Source organism: Drosophila kikkawai, chromosome 3L (genome assembly GCF_030179895.1).
Source record: "Drosophila kikkawai strain 14028-0561.14 chromosome 3L, DkikHiC1v2, whole genome shotgun sequence".
In the NCBI taxonomy this organism is placed as follows: Eukaryota; Metazoa; Arthropoda; class Insecta; order Diptera; family Drosophilidae; genus Drosophila; species Drosophila kikkawai.
Window position 1 is genome coordinate 13,531,650 of NC_091730.1, and position 13,120 is coordinate 13,544,769.

Below are 13,120 nucleotides of genomic sequence, written 5' to 3' on the forward strand. Positions count from 1 at the left end.
AGTCCTTTTTAAGAAATCAAATTATTTAAACAAATCATTGATGTTAAATAAACAATGAGAAAGATTTGTTTAAAAGGCTAACTATCTTTTACAAAACTCTAGATGTACTGATCATATATTTTAATATATTCCCTTGGTTCTTTCCAAAAGAACTGAAATATGTGAGTAATATTATTAACCCTAAACACTTAAAGTCAATGAAAATAAAGATAATAATCAAAATATATGATTTATGGCCAACGTGTGCCTTGCTTTGAATAACAACAACAAGTCATATTTCAAACCAGTTATCGTAATTTTTAAAGCCCGATTCTAATACAAAACAACTTCAACTTCAATGGCGCCATATGTACATTTGGTACTATAACAATAACAATAACAATCGAGATAACACTAGAGGCGTTTTGGGGGCTCGCAACTTGAATCAAGTTCAATGCGACGACGACGACTTGGCAACCGATCTGCCCCAGCAAACTCGACTGCCGCCTCTCCTCATGAATATTTAGGGGAATTCTAATATTAACTTTCAGGCATTTTGCATACGGACTTGATATTAATATATCGCTTTTTGTGTAACACACTTGAAAGGAAGTGAAATTTTCGGCTTACAAAAACTTCTAAAAAGCCGCCTTGATGGGCAGTAAACACACTCATTGAAGGAGGCCCGTCTCTGATTACAAAATTGCAATTCATTTCGCCGGGAAGGTTTGCATTAATTAAATAATCCACCTGTTCTAGTAAACAAATTTCTGCAGGTTCAGTTAAAATATGCGAATAACAACAAGCAGCTACCTAAGATATTCCGGTATATATAGCAGTTGAAATAAACAAAATACTAGTTTGGCTTTTATTTAAATTAGTACAGGATTTTCACCTGATCTACACATGATTCTGGGGCCCTATATAAAGCCGTCGATTGGCACAGCTCAGTCCATAATCAACTTGAAGATCGTGTAAGATCCAACGGAACGTAGAAATCTATATCGCGTGTGAGGAGAGGATTTGCATAAATTGAGTCTGAGTGATAATGGTATGGCTAAAGATAATGTGTTAAACGTGTGCCAAAGAGTTATATAAGATGGTGATAGTGAGAAAAAGGACTTGCTTTATCAGTCCTTAAAAATAAAAATATTAAAGCTTTGCATGATTAAAGAAAGATTTTCACTTTGAACTTAAAAAGATGAAGTTTATAAAAGCTAGGTTTTTTATTATAATTCATGCATGTGGCTTACAAGATATGGTTAAAAAATGTAATAGTGAAAAGAAATATTTCAAATAATTATGAAAACAAAATATATTATGCTAACAATCTGATTACTGGATGTTTTATATAGATTTTCCAACAATATAGGTGTCAAACATTAGGAAATAATTACTAAGACGTTGATTACTCTTGTTCGTGGTTTCATTTTTTAGCTTTTAAAAGTTTGTTTAATTTATTTATTTGCAAAAATGTATTTCAAATTTATTAATTAGTTGCTAATTGCTAATTTTATTTGTATACTTGACTTTTTCTACCTTCAGACAAGCTATACTGACAAAGGAACCAAAGTAAGTGCAAGCATTCGCCTTGCATTATCTTGAGGTATTTAACAATCTTTATTCCCTACAGCCTGAAGCCGGCAAATTTCTAAGCTTTGATCATCTGACATTCTACGTTGGCAACGCCAAGCAGGCGGCCAGCTACTACACCACTCGTTTGGGCTTCGAACCACTTGGCTACCAGGGACTTGAGACCGGGGAGAGGCGCTTTGCCAAGCATGCCGTGCGCCAGAACAAGATCGTCTTTGTGTTCGTCTCCGCTTACACGCCAGACGACAAGGATCATGGACTCCACCTGATGCGCCACGGCGATGGGGTCAAGGATGTGGCCTTTGAAGTGGAGGATCTGAATGCCATCTTTACGCTGGCTGTGTCCCGCGGCGCCGAAGTGGTGCGCGACATCTGGGAGGAGAGCGATGACCACGGATTCGTGAGATTCGCCACTATCAAGACGTACGGTGACACTACCCACACCTTTGTGGAGCGCAATGGCTATGCCGGTGACTTTCTGCCGGGATTCCAGCGCGGAGCAGAGGATGTTCTGCTGAAGGGCTTGCCCTCCACCAAACTGAACTTCATCGATCATGTGGTGGGCAATCAGCCGGATTTGCAAATGGAGAGCGTGGCCTCCTGGTACGAGAGAATTCTGCAATTCCATCGTTTCTGGTCGGTGGACGACTCGCAGATCCACACGGAGTACTCTGCCCTGCGGTCCATCGTGATGGCCAACTACGAGGAGACGGTGAAGATGCCCATCAATGAGCCGGCCAATGGCAAGAAGAAGTCGCAGATTCAAGAGTATGTCGAGTACTATGGAGGAGGCGGTGTCCAGCACATTGCCCTCAACACTGACGATATCATCCAGGCGGTGAGCAACCTGAAGGCTCGGGGCACCGAGTTCCTGACCATTCCCTCGTCCTACTACGAGATCCTGCAGCAGCAGCTCTCGCAGAGCCGCACCAAGATTAAGGAGGACATGGAGATCTTGAAGAAGCTGAACATCTTGATTGACTTCGATGAGAACGGCTACTTGCTGCAGATCTTTACGAAGAACTGCCAGGATAGGCCGACCCTCTTCCTGGAGGTTATCCAGCGCCACAACCATAATGTAAGAGCTGCTAAGAAAGTATTTATTTCACCTAATTTATCTTATAATTTAACTATCTTCCAGGGCTTTGGAGCCGGCAACTTCAAGTCCCTGTTCACGGCCATCGAAATCGAGCAGGCCAAACGCGGCAACTTGTGAATTGTAACCATAAATGTGTGCAATATAAAATACTAAATACAATCAATGAATTAAACAGAAAACCTGAAATCTTGACTCATTTGTTTAAGCGCTGGTCCCTGAATCGGTTGTCTATCAAGACCTCATTCCTAGGATCGTTTTCGGCAAAGGACACCATGTGCGGGTTCCAGAAGCCTGGGGGCGTTGAGCTTCGGGCGTCCACGTGTCGGCAATTGTTTAAATAGTCTTTAATTTTCTCGTCAGTCAGGTTTGAGCCCATGAAGTTGATAAACTGTAACGATAATTAAGGGTTAAGTTAACATAATTTTTGTATATTATTATAAATTCCCACACCAACCTTTTCGCAATCAGGGCAATTGATGTTGTGCCTTTCTTTGAGCGTCAACTCAGGCTCATTTTTTACCACAATTGGACGGGGGAATTCCTCTTCCTCCTCTTCCACCGAGTCCTTGCTTTCATCTTCATCTTTAATGTCCATCATATACTTTTCGATATCCTCCGGAAGCTTCGTTGATTCATTACCCAAGTCCGGCTCTGCTGGCTGTGAAATGGGCTCTTGTTTGACGGGTCGAGTAATTTGGATTGCTTGCGGAGTCGGTTTGTTTTGCTTCTGCTGGTCAATCATTTTCTTCTCGAACTGCCGCAAGGCATTGGAGCAGGCATCATCGTCATCCTTCATAATCTCCGCCAGCACATCCATGGTGCCCAATTTGTCCACATTTTCGTGATCTTCCAGAGTATCGTTCACAAAGATTATGTCTTGAGTGGCTGGCGTAAGCAGGACCACGCTGTCCGAGGTGCTGTTCATCTTTAGAAATGGCGGCGTGGCAGGTGGCGGCATCAGAGGTAGTTCCGAGCTATCCATATCGAACTCGGCATCATCTTCCAGCTCAAATGTGGGCTTGGGCATCTGAAGGAGACTGCTGCTGCTGGTGACGTCTAGCTTGGCATCGCCGGCGCTTGAAGCGGTCACGGTGTCGGTTCTGCAAACTTGGCTTTGAATATTACACGGGTTTATGTGATTTCTACGGATAATTACCTCTGCATTAGGGATCGAGACGGGCGAGATTTGCTGCTGCTCAAATTGGGGCTATCTTCTATTACATCCTTTTCGCTGGTGCTCGTCTTGTTGCTTTCAAACTTCAGCCGAGTTTGCTTCAAGCCCAGGGCGCTGCCCTTGTGGGTGAGTGACAATTTGGTGAGGACGGCGGGATTCTTTGGTGTCTTGCTGATCCAATTTTGGTTAGACGTGGACAGACTGTTTGGCTGGACGTTCTCCAAATTTCGGATGTCCGGCTTTCTGTTTAGCAACGACTTCAACTTGCGCGGACTTCGCAAGGAGTTGGTTTCCGTCTCCGTAATGCTCTCGTCCTCCTCCATTTCCTGGTCCTCGTCAGAGAGCTCGATACTGTTGAGAGCTATGTTCATGTTCAGAGAGTTCTGGCTTTGCGGCAATGGTGATATGTCATCATTTGGTTTTTTGGGCGATAGTTTTCTTCGCTTCTCCGCCTGCATCAAGGTCATGGACTCCTGCCGCTCCTTCAGCAAGTCGAGCGCCTTGTGCAGCTTTTCATTGTGCGCCTTCAAATTCTCTATGGTCTTGTCACTCTCCTCAGACGCTTGCTGCATCACTGCGGTTCATTAAGTTTAATGTATTAATTAATTAATAAAGTGGAGTCAACTCATAGCCACTTACTCAAGGCGTGATCTTTGATAATGTCCAGAGCGGCAATAAGGCACTTTACACTCCGCTCCTTGTGTCCCCGACATGTTCCACACGTCATATTCTTGTAATTTTATAAATTTTATATGTTTTAATAAAGATAATTATTGTTTTTTTATTTATTTCAAGGAATGTTTACGTTTTTGTTGCGTCTACACTAGCGATGTGGGTAATTTATCGATTAATTGTTATCGCCTGTGTATTACTCGATTACTCGATTACATCCACTCGTGGATAATTTTTATTTTTCACCTGTAAAACTTAATATTATTAAATAAATTAAGTAGTTTTTGAACATGGCTCACCTGCGGGAGACCTCGGACAAAGCGCTGAAGCTGCTGCGCACGTTGCCGCGCGTTCAGATCGGGAACCTCCGGCCGAATCCCAACTCCAAACAGAATGTGCGTGCAGCCGGTTGAATAACAACATGCAATTGGTTAATTTATTTAATTTTCTGTTCAAATTCCTCAGGACAAGCGTGGCCGGGCCCAGCACGGCGGCGATAAGCATGGAGCAGGCAACAAGGGCTCAGGACAGCGGCAAAACTTTATGCGGCTTGGCTATGAGACGGGAAATCAGCCCTTTTACATGAGATTCCCCTACGAGCCCTACTACAAGGGACACCACATGAAGCGCCAGTACCCGCCCATCTCCCTGCTCCAGCTGCAGGTGCTTATCGACACCAACCGGATAGACACCAGTCAGCCCATAGATATCAGCACGCTGTGCAACTCGGGACTGCTGAAGCTAAAGCCAGCGGAGCTGGAATACGGGTTCCAGCTGACGGATGACGGTTTGGACAACTTCAAGGCCAAGATCAACATCGAGGTGCAGCACGCCAGTGAGGCGGTCATTGCCGCTGTGGAGAAGAACGGCGGTGTGATCCGTACATCTTACTACGATCCGCGCAGCCTGCACATGCTGGCCAATCCGCAAAAGTGGTTTCAGAAGGGTGTGCCCATACCCAGCCGGATGCTGCCGCCCCAGGACGCCGTGGACTACTATACGAATCCCAAGAATCGCGGCTATCTGGCCAATCCCGAGGAGATCAGCAAAGAACGCCTGGTGCTGGCCCAGAAATACGGTTATGAGCTGCCTAAAATCGAGAATGATTCCGCCTACGAGATGCTCACGACCACCAAGGATCCGAGGCAGATATTCTATGGCCTGGAGCCCGGCTGGCTGATTAACATTGTAGACAAAACAATTATAAAACGCAAGTTGGAGTGAGTAATTCCAATACTATGCATTTTGTTAAATAAAGAAATGGTTACAAAAAGCTGTTAGACTATGATACTGAGCGACATTTTCCCGTGTCCTTGTCTTTCTTTCTTTGTATTTATATAAACACCTGCTTGGCCGACAGATTCTCCATAAACGGCTTGACCACGGCACTGGTGGCGAAGCAGAATATCAGTCCGAAGGTTATGGAGATGGGCAGAGCGGGCAGGGCCTTGCGCCAAATGGCCAAAAGCAGGAGCGTAAGGCAGAGTCCAATAAGAATGGCCACAAAGCAAGCGATTGTGGTGGTCCAGTCGCCATAGCTAGAGGCTTTGCCCACTAAAACCGAATAGAAGATGAAGTCTCCGAGACCCAGTTTGATGCCACCTGTAAAACAAGGTGTTAAATGAGTTTTTCAATGAAATTGTTGGATTAACTTACGTTCTTCTTGTCCCTCCTGTTGGCTCGGATCGGGCGCAGTAACGGTACGATACTCGTTGGAGCGCTGGGCATTCCCACTCTGTGTGCTCTGAACTTCTATCTGACGACGAGCCACACGCTCACTGAGATTGGCAGACCATTCTTGGGTGAATCCCGCAGCTTCAGCTGAAAAAATAAAGCAAAAAGAGAATTTAAAGATAATCCTAGATTAAGAGAGCCTTGAAATGGCGTTCATTTCGTAGCTCTATCTCGAATGATGTTCTACCAAGTAGCAGCGCTTTATACCATATGCCCAAACAATGCTAAACAAGACGTGAAAAGAACAGACAAGACGCCAAATAAGCAATATTTACACACATTTGAAGGGAGATAAAGATAAATCATAAAAATATATATAATGCATATGTACCGTTTCCGCGCAAATTGCTTTTAAAAGTCACAAGTGGCATACCTTCAGTTGCCAGTGCGTTGCCACCATCATCCCGCTGATTCTGCTGCGGATGGGAACGGGAGTTGTTACCTGAACGTGCGCCACTACTAACCGCCGCCGCCTCTGGCGATGCCAGCGAGTTTTGTGTGGCCCGTGTCGTGGTTGTGGAATTACTGGACGACGGGGAGGATGAGGCGGTTGCCTGTGATTGCTGTGGCGTATAATGAGTGCCCATGTATGTGTAGATGACGGTGGCTAAGGAATAGAAAGCTTGCTTTAACCAAGTCAAAAGGATTGGTGATTTATAAGTACATGAATAGATCAAGGCAGGGAAGATTTGTTCATTCCGCTCCTGAGCCGTTTCCACCAGTATGCGTAGAGGTCCTCTTGGCGAGAGGACAGCAATGAGATCTGCAGGATATACATTCAATTATCGTCATTTACATAGAAATTGACCTAAAGCTCACCCCAAATAGAAATGGCAGCCAGCACAGCCCAGGCAGTCCATTCAGGCAGATATTTGATGAAAACCAAGGCCATCAGAGCTGCCACAAATATAAGGTAGCCCTGCTGCAACCTAAGTGGTCCCTGCCAGTGTATGGACATCATTCCCACCACACCAAAGTTCCACATGATTAGCAGGGCCGTGGGATAGTCCATGGGTATGTTGTAGGCCCGCAGGAGTTCCCTTTAAAAAGCCAAAATATAATAAAGACATTCCAGAAAAAAGGATATCCCTACTCACTCCAGGTATAAGTACGTAAATATGAACAATAGCATAAAGGAGGAGAGTATAAGCCAGCCATGGATGATGCGATAGCAACGCTTCTTATACAAAACAATCAACAGAATGGTCATCACCACCACTACGCTCATCAGGATCAGGGAGTTGGCCAAGGCATTCCATAATTTAACGCTCGGTTCGGGCGAGAGCTCATGGAAAGGAGTGTACAATCTAAGGAAGAAATGTCTGCTATTAGTTGGATGTCCATATGGGAGCCCAGATAAAACTCACAGATAGACATCCGTGCTGGAATAGAAGCTGATCGAGTTGATGGTGGCCACCACGACCAACATGCAGAGGGAGACAGGCACAAACAATTTGATGACATGCTGGGCGCCGTATTTGAGGCCCTGTTCCTCCTCCGTTTCATTTGTGGGCGGACCACCGCCGCCACCCCCACTCAGTCTTGAAGAATGTGGTCCCCCAGAGTCCCGTATCACCACATTGGGAACTGCTAGTATAGCCTGAGATCAAAAATCAAATTAAAATCAAATGCAATTCCCTCAGCAAGTTAAACCCACCGCATCTGGTGTATCCTGGTCATTGGATCCGTAGTTGTTACGCTGCTGCTGCTGCCGCTTTGGAGGACGCTCCAAACGCTCTGTCTCGCCGTTCAGGCTGCCGTCATCAGCACCCACTCCCACGCCTGATGGCCCGGAGGAGCTGGTAGACTGGACATGAGCAGCCATGAGTGGTGTGCGTTCGTTCGCCTCCGTAGCGCTGGACGCCGACCACTGCGAAGCCGTATTTGTGTGTTGGGTCGCTTTCAAGGCGTTCGATATAGTTTAGTTATGCAGTTTCCGGGAAATGCAGGCGGCATAGGTACTCACGATTAGTGGAACCTAAGTAAATTGCTTTGCAAAAACTTTCTTTTGTTGACAAGAACGCGACTCATAGACTAGGGATGGACCAACACTAGTCCGGCTCAGTAATCGATTTTTGATAAACTTAAAAGTTTATTATATTATTAAGAATAGATTTTAAAACTATAATTTAACTAAATATATAGAAAACTAGATAATTTATTTGCTGTTTTCTCTTTTGATATAGAGGAATCATTTCATTAAAATGTATTTAAATTAAAAAGTATTTAAGTTCGATAAATCAAACCTATCGTAGTAAAAATACTAAAGTTAAGCATGGTCGCACTAATCATTTCATAAGACCCAACAAAACAACATAATTTGGCAAAACAATTAAAATATAACTATGTTGCGCTGTTTAAAATCACACGTTGAAACTCCCATAGTGATTGTCGCCGTAAGTTATATTATCTGGAATACTTACATGCAAGTGTCAAGTCGATGAAATATATTTATTGATTGATTTTACAGCGTGCGGCCTCAACAAATGCGGAAAAGCTGGAGGAGATCCGCGAACGCCTGGCTAAGGGTCCCAATTTCCAGGACTTTGTTCAGAATCCGGATTACTCCAAGAGCGAATGGGATGACTATGCAGGAAAGTTGCGACGCGAAAAGGGCGAGGAGCAGCGCCTGCGGCTGCCCCCCTGGCTGAAGACCACAATTCCTGTGGGCAAGAACTACGCCCGGATCAAGGAACAGATGCGTGAGCTCAAGCTCTCCACTGTGTGCGAGGAGGCAAGGTGTCCAAACATTGGCGAGTGCTGGGGCGGCGGCGAGCATGGCACCCAAACAGCCACGATTATGGTGAGAAGCCTCTATTGACCTTGACCTATGTTGATAAGCGAAAGTATTGGTTATCTGGGGTCTCAATGAAAAACCTAGAGACTTAACGTTTCTATGATTATTTTCAGCTGATGGGCGACACATGCACGCGAGGCTGTCGCTTTTGTTCCGTGAAAACAGCAAGAAAACCACCGCCACTGGACGTAAATGAGCCCGTGAATACTGCCACGGCAATTGCATCCTGGGGATTGGATTACATTGTGCTGACATCCGTGGACCGTGATGGTAAGTACTCGGTTTAACTTTAAAGTAAATAGATTCTACATACAACTAACTAAATCCGCAGATTTGTCTGATGGTGGCTCAAAGCACATAGCAGAAACTGTAAAGGAAATCAAGGCGCGGTAAGAACTATAATATTCATATGGTCTTTCTTATTAATCCAAATATTTGTTTCAGAAACTCTAACATCTTTGTGGAGTGCCTGGTGCCAGATTTTCGCGGAAATCTCGAGTGCGTGGAGACGATTGCCAAATGCGGTCTGGATGTTTACGCTCACAATATCGAGACCGTGGAGAAACTCACTCCTTATGTTCGGGATAGACGCGCACATTATCGCCAGACGCTGCAGGTCCTCACCGAAGCCAAGCGTTTCAATCCTAATCTCATAACGAAGAGCTCTATTATGCTGGGCCTCGGAGAAACCGATGAAGAGATTGAGACCACGCTGAAGGACTTGAGAAATGCCGGCGTCGACTGTGTTACCTTGGGCCAGTACATGCAGCCCACGAACAGACACCTTAAAGTCATCGAGTACGTAACGCCGGAGAAGTTCAAGCATTGGGAGGAGCGCGGTAATGAGCTGGGATTCCTTTACACGGCCAGTGGTCCCCTGGTTCGCAGCTCCTACAAAGCGGGCGAGTTCTTTATCACCAGTATATTGGAGAACCGGAAGAAGAACCAGAGCGCAAATGCATCGCCGAAAGATTAGGATAATTGTTGATTTTTTAAGATACAAAAAATTCTAGATGCCTCGTCACACAAATGGATAAGTTTGGTTCTGCTTTTTATTTGCAAAACTGCCTTTTGTTGTGCAAAGTATATGTATATAAATAATAACAAAATCTTATAAATGTATAATAAATTCGAATTGTTATTCATATATCTGATGTTAGTTATTAGTTATGAGTTCAAAGGTTTTGAAAATTGAATTGCTTTTATTTTATTATTTATTTTTTGTGGCAAACTAACTTCATCAATAAAAACCTTAATTTTCCTTAAAAAACCCTTATATTTTTTAATCTATTACAAAATTCTACGTCAAACAGAGCATAGGTGTAAAACTATTTTGCCCTGTACAACTGAAATATATCGGATAAACACATTAAAATTGGTTTTATTAATATTTTTATTTTGGTTTTACCATTTAATAATATTTAATAATATTCATTTAAATTATTTAGTATTAATTATGATTTGGCGTCATGCCCCTTTATGGTGCATGGCGGCTGGTCACACTAAATCAAATTGCTCTTTCGTCTATTATTGTTTTTTGTTTGCGCATTGATTGCATTGAATTGAATAGAGGAAGTCCGCTTTAAAAAAAAGACAAAGAAACCAGCACTTTCAAGATGCCACGCTTGGTCAACGGAAGAGAGGCCGCACCCACGTACTCGAATTTGGTGAGAAGCAAACTAAAGGAGTTACTATTTTAAAGATACAACAAAAACAAATACATGGACTAGTCCTCTGTTTACTATCTTTCTTGCGCCACAAATATCATGTTTTGTTGGGTTCAGTGACCATAAGTTCACTTATCTAGTTAAGCTACATTCCCTCATGAACTGGGAAGGGATGTAATTGCATATGTCTGTACATACAAGTGATTGCACAATTTTTGCTGCGTAGGCAAATTACCTTACGAATTGGATACCGAAAACGAAACATCTGTTGCTTATTTTTTGTCATGTTCCATGAGTAATGCATATATACCCTTTTTTTACGTAGGTCGGCTTCATATTCATCTTTAATCTCATTGTGGGAACTGGAGCTTTGACCCTGCCCGGCGTATTCGCCAAGGCGGGATGGATGCTGAGCCTCATTGTCATCGTGCTACTGGCAATAGTCAGCTACATGACCGTCACCTTTATCATCGAGTCCATGGCCTGTGCGAATGCCATTCGTAACTGGCAAACGCTGCAGGCTCTGCGCCAGAGCAGGAGCTCGGCGGAGAGCAGCGAAAACGATGACAATGCCGAGGAGGTTTCCCTGACATCTGGAACGGATCAGGTGGGCGACTTTGAGCGCGTGCCGCTGACCATCCAGAACAGAGAGTTCCATTACTATCAGCTGTCGCACAAGTTCGAGCTCGGCGAAATGGCGACACTGTTCTTCAACGAATTCGGACGCATTATGTTTTATCTCTGCCTGATAGTGTATCTATACGGCGACCTGAGCATATATTCGGCAGCCGTGGCAAGAAGTCTGCGGGACGTGGTGTGGTGAGTATATATGATATCTGTCTATCCTACTATCACCATCACTATTAACATATTTTCAGTGATCAAACCAATGGAACTGACACGAATAATTTAATGTTATGGCCGGGAGACTTTAAGAACAACACAGCGCGACCCTGTTGGAGGGAACACACTATATCTCGCCTCAGCATGTACAGAGTGTTTTTAATCGGATTCACCTTGATCTTTGGTCCATTTGCCGCGTTTAATGTGCAGAAAACCAAATACTTGCAGATGCTAACCGCTGCCTTCCGCTGGATGGGTAAGTAAGATCAAAGATTGCCGGTTAAAAGGATTTAACACTTGTGTGTTTTTCAGCCTTTACCCTGATGATCTGCATATCGGTGAAGCTACTGATCACCCAAGGTGCCAAGGGACACCCCGTGAGCTTTAATGTATATGGTATTCCGTCGCTTTTCGGCGCTTGTGTCTACTCCTTTATGTGCCACCATTCCTTGCCCAGTTTGCTGGCACCCCTCAAACACAAGTCGAAGGTTTCGAAGATTCTGTCTATTGACTATATCGTCATCTGTGCTTTTTACATTCTACTAGCCATGACAGGCATCTTTGCCTTTGAGCGAATCGAAGACCTTTACACCTTGGACTTCCTCCCCTACGATGTTACCTACATAGACTTTTGGTCGGGTCTTTTAATTTGCATTGACTACTTCCTGGCCCTCTTCCCCATCTTTACCCTTTCGACCAGCTTTCCCATCGTGGCCATAACCCTCAAGAACAATCTGCAAGCTCTGTTCCTGGACATGTCCCAATACGAGTCCTACGGCCTTCTCGTCCGTCTGATGTTTCCTCTATTCGCCATCATTCCGCCTTTCTGTATTACCTATTTCACCGAAAGTCTGTCCAGTTTAGTGGCTTTTACTGGCACATATGCTGGCACTGGAATACAGTATCTCATCCCCATTTTCCTAGTTTACTTTGCGAGAAAAACGTGCTCGGAGCTTCTGGGAAGCGGCGTTGTAAATCAGTTCCAAAGTCCCTTCAAGTCCAGTGCCTGGCTTGTTTTTGTTTTAATTTGGTCCATTTTATGTGTCTGCCTGGTGTCTATTAACCTATTTAGTTAAGGTAACTTGGCACTAAATAAGCACAGTTATTCATACCTGGTCTACCACAAATCAAATATGGATTTGTTGTTGTACATATATATTTAAGAAATTATGTTAATCTGCGAATTTTTTAGAATTATAAGTCAGTATTGAAATCGGCTGTGAAAAACAAAAAATAAATTTCAATAAAGTTATTATTTTGGAGATTATAGGCATATAGCTGATATCACTAATATTTTAATTCTTAACCTTTCTGCAAACTAAATATTTAAACAGTTTGAAAAATATGTCAACGTAATACAAATATTTATAATATCATCTGAATGTATTTTTCTTAAATATTTTATTAAAATACTTTTGAAAAAATCTGTACTAAAAACAAGAATTTATTATAAAATTCCGAAATCGATTTTTATATTAAATATGTTTAGAAAGACTGCTACTGATCATAAATATATATGATTTATACCATGACAAGAGTTTACAAAAATAAATTTGCTCATT

At 43.4% G+C, this 13,120-nt stretch overlaps 6 protein-coding genes across 11 annotated transcripts; 4 read left to right on the forward strand and 2 right to left on the reverse strand.

Moving 5' to 3' along the window:
- The first annotated feature begins 904 nt into the window (after positions 1 to 904).
- Hpd (4-hydroxyphenylpyruvate dioxygenase) lies at positions 905 to 2,850 on the forward strand. Its single transcript, XM_017167593.3, has 4 exons — positions 905 to 1,030; positions 1,525 to 1,551; positions 1,613 to 2,650; positions 2,714 to 2,850. The coding sequence occupies exons 1-4, from the start codon at positions 1,028 to 1,030 to the stop codon at positions 2,786 to 2,788; spliced, it is 1,143 nt and encodes a 380-aa protein (XP_017023082.1). The 5' UTR covers positions 905 to 1,027; the 3' UTR covers positions 2,789 to 2,850.
- Positions 2,652 to 4,685, reverse strand: CtIP (CTBP-interacting protein). 3 transcript variants are annotated; one of them, XM_070285045.1, is made up of 4 exons: positions 4,485 to 4,682; positions 3,828 to 4,419; positions 3,126 to 3,771; positions 2,652 to 3,059 (listed from the first exon to the last, which is right to left on the reverse strand). In XM_070285045.1, exons 1-4 carry the CDS (start codon positions 4,570 to 4,572, stop codon positions 2,865 to 2,867), a joined length of 1,521 nt encoding a protein of 506 aa, XP_070141146.1. In that variant the 5' UTR covers positions 4,573 to 4,682; the 3' UTR covers positions 2,652 to 2,864. The 3 variants fall into 3 exon arrangements, with proteins under 3 accessions (XP_070141146.1, XP_070141147.1, XP_017023080.1); XM_070285046.1 differs by lacking the exon at positions 4,485 to 4,682 and having other exon boundaries at positions 3,126 to 3,778; positions 3,828 to 3,965; XM_017167591.3 differs by lacking the exon at positions 2,652 to 3,059 and having other exon boundaries at positions 3,534 to 3,778; positions 4,485 to 4,685.
- A 25-nt stretch (positions 4,686 to 4,710) lies between these two features.
- Positions 4,711 to 5,815, forward strand: mRpL15 (mitochondrial ribosomal protein L15). The gene is made up of 2 exons (XM_017167594.3): positions 4,711 to 4,912; positions 4,983 to 5,815. The coding sequence occupies exons 1-2, from the start codon at positions 4,808 to 4,810 to the stop codon at positions 5,739 to 5,741; spliced, it is 864 nt and encodes a 287-aa protein (XP_017023083.1). The 5' UTR covers positions 4,711 to 4,807; the 3' UTR covers positions 5,742 to 5,815.
- On the reverse strand, positions 5,739 to 8,361 carry Psn (presenilin). Of its 4 annotated transcripts, none has more exons than XM_017167589.3 (9): positions 8,218 to 8,361; positions 7,909 to 8,150; positions 7,619 to 7,851; positions 7,349 to 7,558; positions 7,071 to 7,291; positions 6,916 to 7,014; positions 6,694 to 6,858; positions 6,174 to 6,338; positions 5,739 to 6,119 (listed from the first exon to the last, which is right to left on the reverse strand). In XM_017167589.3, exons 2-9 carry the CDS (start codon positions 8,074 to 8,076, stop codon positions 5,851 to 5,853), a joined length of 1,530 nt encoding a protein of 509 aa, XP_017023078.1. In that variant the 5' UTR covers positions 8,077 to 8,150; positions 8,218 to 8,361; the 3' UTR covers positions 5,739 to 5,850. The 4 variants fall into 4 exon arrangements, with proteins under 4 accessions (XP_017023078.1, XP_017023077.1, XP_017023076.1 ...); XM_017167588.3 differs by having other exon boundaries at positions 6,625 to 6,858; XM_017167587.3 differs by having other exon boundaries at positions 6,583 to 6,858.
- Positions 8,362 to 8,503: 142 nt separating this feature from the next.
- Las (lipoyl synthase, mitochondrial) lies at positions 8,504 to 10,195 on the forward strand. Its single transcript, XM_017167358.3, has 5 exons — positions 8,504 to 8,647; positions 8,722 to 9,054; positions 9,162 to 9,318; positions 9,380 to 9,437; positions 9,493 to 10,195. Exons 1-5 carry the CDS (start codon positions 8,597 to 8,599, stop codon positions 10,022 to 10,024), a joined length of 1,131 nt encoding a protein of 376 aa, XP_017022847.1. The 5' UTR covers positions 8,504 to 8,596; the 3' UTR covers positions 10,025 to 10,195.
- A 362-nt stretch (positions 10,196 to 10,557) lies between these two features.
- LOC108075333 (transmembrane protein 104 homolog) lies at positions 10,558 to 12,825 on the forward strand. Its single transcript, XM_017167743.3, has 4 exons — positions 10,558 to 10,715; positions 11,041 to 11,534; positions 11,594 to 11,814; positions 11,871 to 12,825. The coding sequence occupies exons 1-4, from the start codon at positions 10,665 to 10,667 to the stop codon at positions 12,632 to 12,634; spliced, it is 1,530 nt and encodes a 509-aa protein (XP_017023232.1). The 5' UTR covers positions 10,558 to 10,664; the 3' UTR covers positions 12,635 to 12,825.
- Positions 12,826 to 13,120: the final 295 nt, after the last annotated feature.